The sequence below is a fragment of the Nelumbo nucifera genome, chromosome 1 (genome assembly GCF_055504915.1).
Source record: "Nelumbo nucifera cultivar China Antique chromosome 1, China Antique-T2T, whole genome shotgun sequence".
Taxonomy (NCBI): Eukaryota; Viridiplantae; Streptophyta; class Magnoliopsida; order Proteales; family Nelumbonaceae; genus Nelumbo; species Nelumbo nucifera.
The window spans coordinates 123,572,794-123,579,068 of NC_142649.1; the positions used below are offsets into that span (position 1 = coordinate 123,572,794).

The 6,275-nt window shown below is 46.7% G+C and overlaps 1 protein-coding gene across 1 annotated transcript; it reads right to left on the reverse strand.

The window, feature by feature from the left end:
- Positions 1–352: 352 nt before the first annotated feature.
- On the reverse strand, positions 353–2,072 carry LOC104590389 (uncharacterized). Its single transcript, XM_010249048.3, has 2 exons — positions 918–2,072; positions 353–739 (listed from the first exon to the last, which is right to left on the reverse strand). The coding sequence occupies exons 1-2, from the start codon at positions 1,899–1,901 to the stop codon at positions 644–646; spliced, it is 1,080 nt and encodes a 359-aa protein (XP_010247350.1). The 5' UTR covers positions 1,902–2,072; the 3' UTR covers positions 353–643.
- Positions 2,073–6,275: the final 4,203 nt, after the last annotated feature.

The window sequence follows — 6,275 nt, forward strand, 5'->3', positions numbered from 1 at the left end:
CAAACTTATCTTTGTAGCCTTGGTAATGGTTCCGATGAGAAGTTAAGCAAAGCATCCAATGTTAGTCTACCACACAAGACAACCATCCAATGGAAGAGTCAAAGACGTATATCTAAATCTAATCACCCCTTCAACGACCCAAACTATCAGAGGCGTTTGTTATCATCTCATCAAGTCAACCTTTAAATATGAGAAATATTTCATTCAACCATCCCCGTCCTGTTTTTTTGATGCACGCTATCCCCGTGCACTTTTGATCGATATTAAAACAAAACAAGCCCACAGTGAATACACTAATTGACGGCTGAATATAATCAAGGACAATTTCAATTAGAAATTTCTCTGATAACTCTTTTCCACATTTAAATGCAACGCAAATATATTCATTTAAAGTACATCTCAGTGTAACATTGATCATAGTCTAAAATCTAAATCAAAACCCTCCAGATTCCAGAAAGAAAAAGGAACGAGCTTAACTAAATTATACAAAATTTGGATTAAAAAGAAAAAAGCGAAAAAGCAAAACAAGTCACCATGAATATACAATCTCCGTTACACAGACATTTTGTTATTTACATTTTTTTTTTCAAAGCTCTCCCTTTTTCAGTTTTTCTTCCCCTTCATTTTTATCATCCTTTTCCGTCTATTTATGCGAGACTCCACTGGTCTGACAATCTGATGTCCTTGCCGCGCTGTTGCCGGATCTCGGTTGCCGTAGTAGACCAATAAGTGCCTCAGCCTGTACACGACAAAAAGCCGCCAAGAAAAACAAGACAAAGGTTTTTTATCAAATATTTATTCATATTTTTTCACTCAACCTCCCTTCGAGGGGGAAGACAAAAAAGACGACGGAAAACCGGAAATCAGTAACGGTAAACCAGAAATGGATGAAATAATTGTTTCACCAAGACACCAACCTTCTGCTTGGCGCGAGTCGTGCCGGACTGAGACAAAGCTACTAACGGCGGAATTGCCCCTTCGCGACTTACCATGGTTCGGTAAACCAAATTATCCTCGCAGATCTGCAAAAGAACAGCCGTCGCGACTTCTTTCTGTCTCTGTGTCCCTACCTCCACGATCTCCACCAGTACGGGGATACCGCCTTCATCGACCAAAGCAGTTTTCGCATCCGGTACAGAAATCAGGATGCTCAACACAAAAGCCGCTTTATCTACCATACCGGACTCGAGACCCGCCATTAATTCAACAAGCGGTTTCATTATCCCTGCTTGAATAGCTCTAACTTTGTTCTCCTTCACCGAACACAGCGAATAAAGAGCCGTTAATGCGTCCTTTTTCCCGCGAGAACCGCCGTTCTCCAATAGGTATACTAGAAGTGGGACGGCGCCGGACCGTCCAATTATAATCTTGTTCTCCTCGATCTGCGAGAGGCGGAGCAGGGCACAGGCGGCGTTCTCCTTTGCGGTTGCTGTTCCGGTCTTGAGAGCTCTCACCAGAGGCTTAATTGCTCCCGAGGAGGTGATTAGGTCCTTGTTTTCGTCGCATAAGGAGAGGTTCAGAATCGCGGTGACACCGTTCTCTTGAAGCTGAGCATCGGAAGAGGAGATAAGAGATATAAGAGGCCTTACAGCCCCAGCACGAGCAATCTTGAGGCGGTTTTCCTGTTTGTTCTTGGCGAGGAGTCTAAGCTCCATGGCCGCCTGCCTCTGCACGTCTAGCGAGCCCGATTCGAGATCGGAGACATGCTGACGAATCAGATCATCGGAATTATCAGAAGCGCAAGCCACCAGGAGGCGGCGGCTATGCGCGGAGGTGGTCGGGAATTCACCTGATCGATCGCTGTTGCAGTCACTGAAAGCTGAAGATGAATCATCACCGATGCTCAGATCACCAAAGCTCCGTCCTAGGTAAGTAAAATTCGAGGGAATTCCGGCTTCCATCACCAGAGCTCTTCTACTTCATCAAATGTTCGGCCGGCTACAGAGAATTCGAGAATCGGGATTCCTTCAGCGTAAAATGAAATTGAAGATTCTTTAGAGCGACCTATTCAAGCAAAGACGCTTCTGTCGCCCAGCAGTTGGAAAGGGAGATAATTGAGTGCGAGAGAGCAAAGAGCGAAGGGGAAGAAGGAAAATAAAATATAGTCGGAATAGCCTCGAGGTTTGAGTTAGACACGTGCATAGGGCTGACCGCAGAGAATCTCAGTTGTATGTGCTCGTGCGAAGCCCCTCTCAACTTTCAAGCCTAAACGCGTGTGAACTGTGGAGAAGGTTTGCCACTTTGCTTTTCGAGAAAGAAAGAGAACAGACTCGGCCCCGTCTCTCGTGAATTGGGACTCCCTGGGAAATAATATTATTTTATAATAAGAAGAGTGGCCTATTGGCCTATAACAACGTTTTATGTCTAATCATAGGCTTTGCATCTAAGGTGTACGAGTATTCGAGACTCCAACGTAGCACTGTAACGTTCCCGTATAAACCCCAAAACCCTACATATATATTACTGTTGCCTGTTAGTATACAATAAAAATAAATTCATTAGAAATATTATTTAATATTATTGTTAGGTTTTATTTATTTTTTAATAATCTTGTTAGGTAAAGTAAATTGGAGATGTCATGTGCTAATGTGCTCAACAGGGAGTGTGGTAATTGGTATGGTGTGGTATGGTTAGTAAGATACACTAAGAAACGTTTACATTGCACTTCCATAATCAATACAGTTCTCTATTGTTAATTAATTAATTGAAAAGGCATTCTTTCTAAGGCTTAAGAATACCAAAAAAGGAAGATTAAAAAAAGGAGGGCATCAAAAAGAAATATTGGGAGAATATGCGCGAACGATCTAAAAGTTGCCAGGTGGAAATTTGGGAAGAAGAAAGTGACTCACTGACTAGGGAAAATCTTATCAATTATTACTCCGGTTACTGGTGTAAGGTAACGGGGAGGGAACCATTGAGGTTGGACTTGCGGTGATGAACCCCCAGATCCACGTGAGACAACAATAAACTAGAGACTTGTGGCAGTCCATTTAATTCTGACCTAGTTGTTCTAATCGTAATATTCGCAAATAGACAAGCAAACACACAAAGCGGGCCGGTTCAATGGCCCGGTTCTGGATGGGTCTGAATGGGGCTGGATGAGATGTGGGTCCATATAGACAATGGACAGCACCAACTTGATCAGACGCGGTCCATAAAGACCGAGGAGGAAATATAAAAGATAAGGTGAGTCGCTTTGTAATATGCACCATATAGATCATGTATGGCTTGACCAAATTAGTTTATCTGAATACTAAATTTTGAAAACACTTGTACGGGGCCCATTGGGGCTTCTATTCTATTCTCTCGTTCTAGTGAGTAGTGATGGACCCAGTTGGGGTTCCGTTGTTTACTAAAAAAAAGACCAGTGCAAAAACTCAAAACCGATGTGGGAATTTGGATTAACAAATACTCAGAGAGCAACAAAACGAGTACAGTTATGAGTTGGGTCTGGAATCCCACCTGGCACAACCACCATGTACACACTGAGGTAACGAGTATAAAATAAAATTAATTTGCTGTTATGTGTTAAATGAATAGCAAATAATTTTGAGAAATGTTTTAGAAAAGCTTAAAAAGAGAATACAGTAATTCCAAGTGCAATATAGTAAAGCCTTATTTAGGTTAATCTCCTTTTGCATTGTATGGACCTCTTTCTGTCTTAACTTGCCATGAAAATTGATGGTGCGTAATCCGGCCGGTCTTAGCTGTTAACGACCTTGCCTCTGAACTGAGCAGCAGGGAACCTGAAACGGAGAAGATGAGGAAGCTCCGGGGGGAATCCGGTGTAAAGGCTCCGAAGCTCAAGTTGGAATCCTTCAAAGGCGAGATAAAACTAGATAGCGCAAAGTTTGCATACCATGTTCTGGGGGGGTAGAGAGCCTTTTATAACCACCTCGCACATTCACTCCTAGGCTTCTGTCAAGTCGGGTATGATTACTTCCGTGCTTCTACCAGTTCGGGTGTCATCACCTCTACTGGGGCAGAACCGCCACTGCTCTTTTTGTCGGAGCCGTCTCTGTAACTGGAGATGGCGGTGGCAGGTGACGGTGGCAGGTGGCCGTTGAAGTGCGGCTGTCAAGCGTCAGATCCCAAGTCAGTCAGGTGCGCCGCCCCTGGATACGGACTCCTTCGGTGTCAGGTACGGTGTTCTGGAGGCGAAGTGCTGGAGCGGTGTGCGAGGCGAAGTCTTGAGTTCGGATAGGGGAGCGTCCCGAACTGCCATGAGGCGGGCCAGTTCGGGTCACTACTTTGTCTGGCTCAAGGTTAAAGGGAGAGTTCGGGCTCCTTGTAGGGAGTTCGAGCTCTTAGTAGGGAGGTCGGGCTCCTCGTAGGGAGTTCGAGCTCTTAGTAGGGAGGTCGGGCTCCTCGCAGGGAGTTCGGGCTCCTCGAAGGGAGTTCAGTCTCCTCGAGGGGAGTTCGGACTGCCGGTTTCTTCCCTTTGGTGTTTGCACCCTGGGTACGTTGCTTTAAGTGCCGAGCTACTTGTTTTTTGCCACGTGGCGTGATTGTGAGGTCGGCCCAAATCTTCCTTCATCAGAAATAACCCGATAAAATAAGCAATTCCCCTAATTATTTGGGCTCTAATTCAAGGAAAAAAACTCGGACAAAATTAAACAGCTAATAGCATTTATCTACTTGTGAGATAGGATTTTCTCAATAGGCTATGGAACCAGTACTCACACTCCACACCATGGTTTTTAAAACTGGATCGGACCGGACAGTCGGACCAAAATAATTGGGAATCGGTCATTTGATTGGTTTCGTTTTTCCCCAAAACCGTTGATTTTAATCAGTAAACCGCTGAACTGGCTGATGGCGAACTTCTTTTCGCAGGTGTGATGGATTCTCGAGGGACCCGGGGTGGGCACTTGTTTCAAGGCATGAAGAGGAGAAAGCGGGTTGCCAAGCGAACTCGCGCCGAGATAACCCGGGATGCAGAGCCCGAGGTGCCGGACTATCTGCCAGAAGATCTGCCCAGGGAGCCCGAGATGGTTCCTCCAATGCAGGAGCCGGCAGGGGGCCCTTATGCTGAGACTACTTACACAGGGGCTCCTACATACTCCGGGTCTGCTCATACGCGAGCTGGGCCTTCGGGGTCGGGGGCCCCGGGGGATTTCAGGAGTGTGCTGTCGCTGACCCATGCTCTTCAAAAGAGTAAGGAGGCTATTTTCCCCGAGGAGGTCGCGGCGTGGGCTGATCTTCCTTTGCATCAAGTGGTCTGTCGTGTCGTTACCCATGCCATGGTGGTAAGTGTTCCCCCTTTTTATGAGCTCTTTGGCTTTCGTTTTGTTGGTTCTTTTGATCACTCGGTTCCTTTTGGTAGGTGAATTCTTCTATTCACGCCTTGGCGGCTCAGGTGGAGAGGAGCTCGAGGCAGGCGCGAGCTGCCGAAGAGGCTCGTCGTGCTATCGAGGAGGCTGCTCGTGTTTCCCGGATCAGGCGGGCGAGGTCTCAGAGAGATGCCGAGGCCATGGGAGTGGTGGTGAAACACATGGCGGACTTGAGGCTGGATCTGCAGCAACAGGTCGAGTACCTTCAGGAGGACATCAGGAAGAGGACACAGATCTTTTCTCAAGGTATCGAAGATGCCAAGAAGAAGGTTGTCGATGAGTACATTGCTTCACATATTTTGCCGAACTAATCATACGTCCAATCTGTTTTCTGTCCGAGCTACCGCACACGTGCAGCCTGTTTTGGTGGTGATTTTATCCACTTTGCTTGGCGGTCTATAGGTAGTATCGCCTTAGGTTGACGATGTTCCATGCTCGGGGTACTTGCTTACCCTCTAAGGTTTCGAGCTCATATGCCCCCCCAAGTGCTTTCTTTACTCTGTAGGGTCCTTCCCAATTTGGTCTGAGTTTTCCCACGCCGGGTTCGGGTACCATGATCTTACGGAGAACCAGGTCACCGACGCGGAAGCTCCTCTTCTTTACTCTGGTGTTATAGTACCGAGCTACCTTTTGCTGGTAGGCCGCAGTTCGGATGTGCGCGAGGTCTCTTACCTCATCCAGTAGGTCAAGGTTGGTGCGTAACTCGTCTCCGTTTGTCTGCTCGTCGTATGCTTCTAGTCGCAGTGTAGGTACTTCGATTTCTGCCGGAATTACCGCTTTGGTGCCGTAGGTGAGGTTAAAGGGGGTCTCTCCCGTAGCGGTTTTTTCCGTGGTTCGGTGAGACCACAAGACACTTGGTAGCTCGTCCGCCCACAACCCTTTAGCTCGGTCTAGTCGTGCTTTCAGTCCGCGGAGGATGGCTCTATTCATTACTTCTGTTTG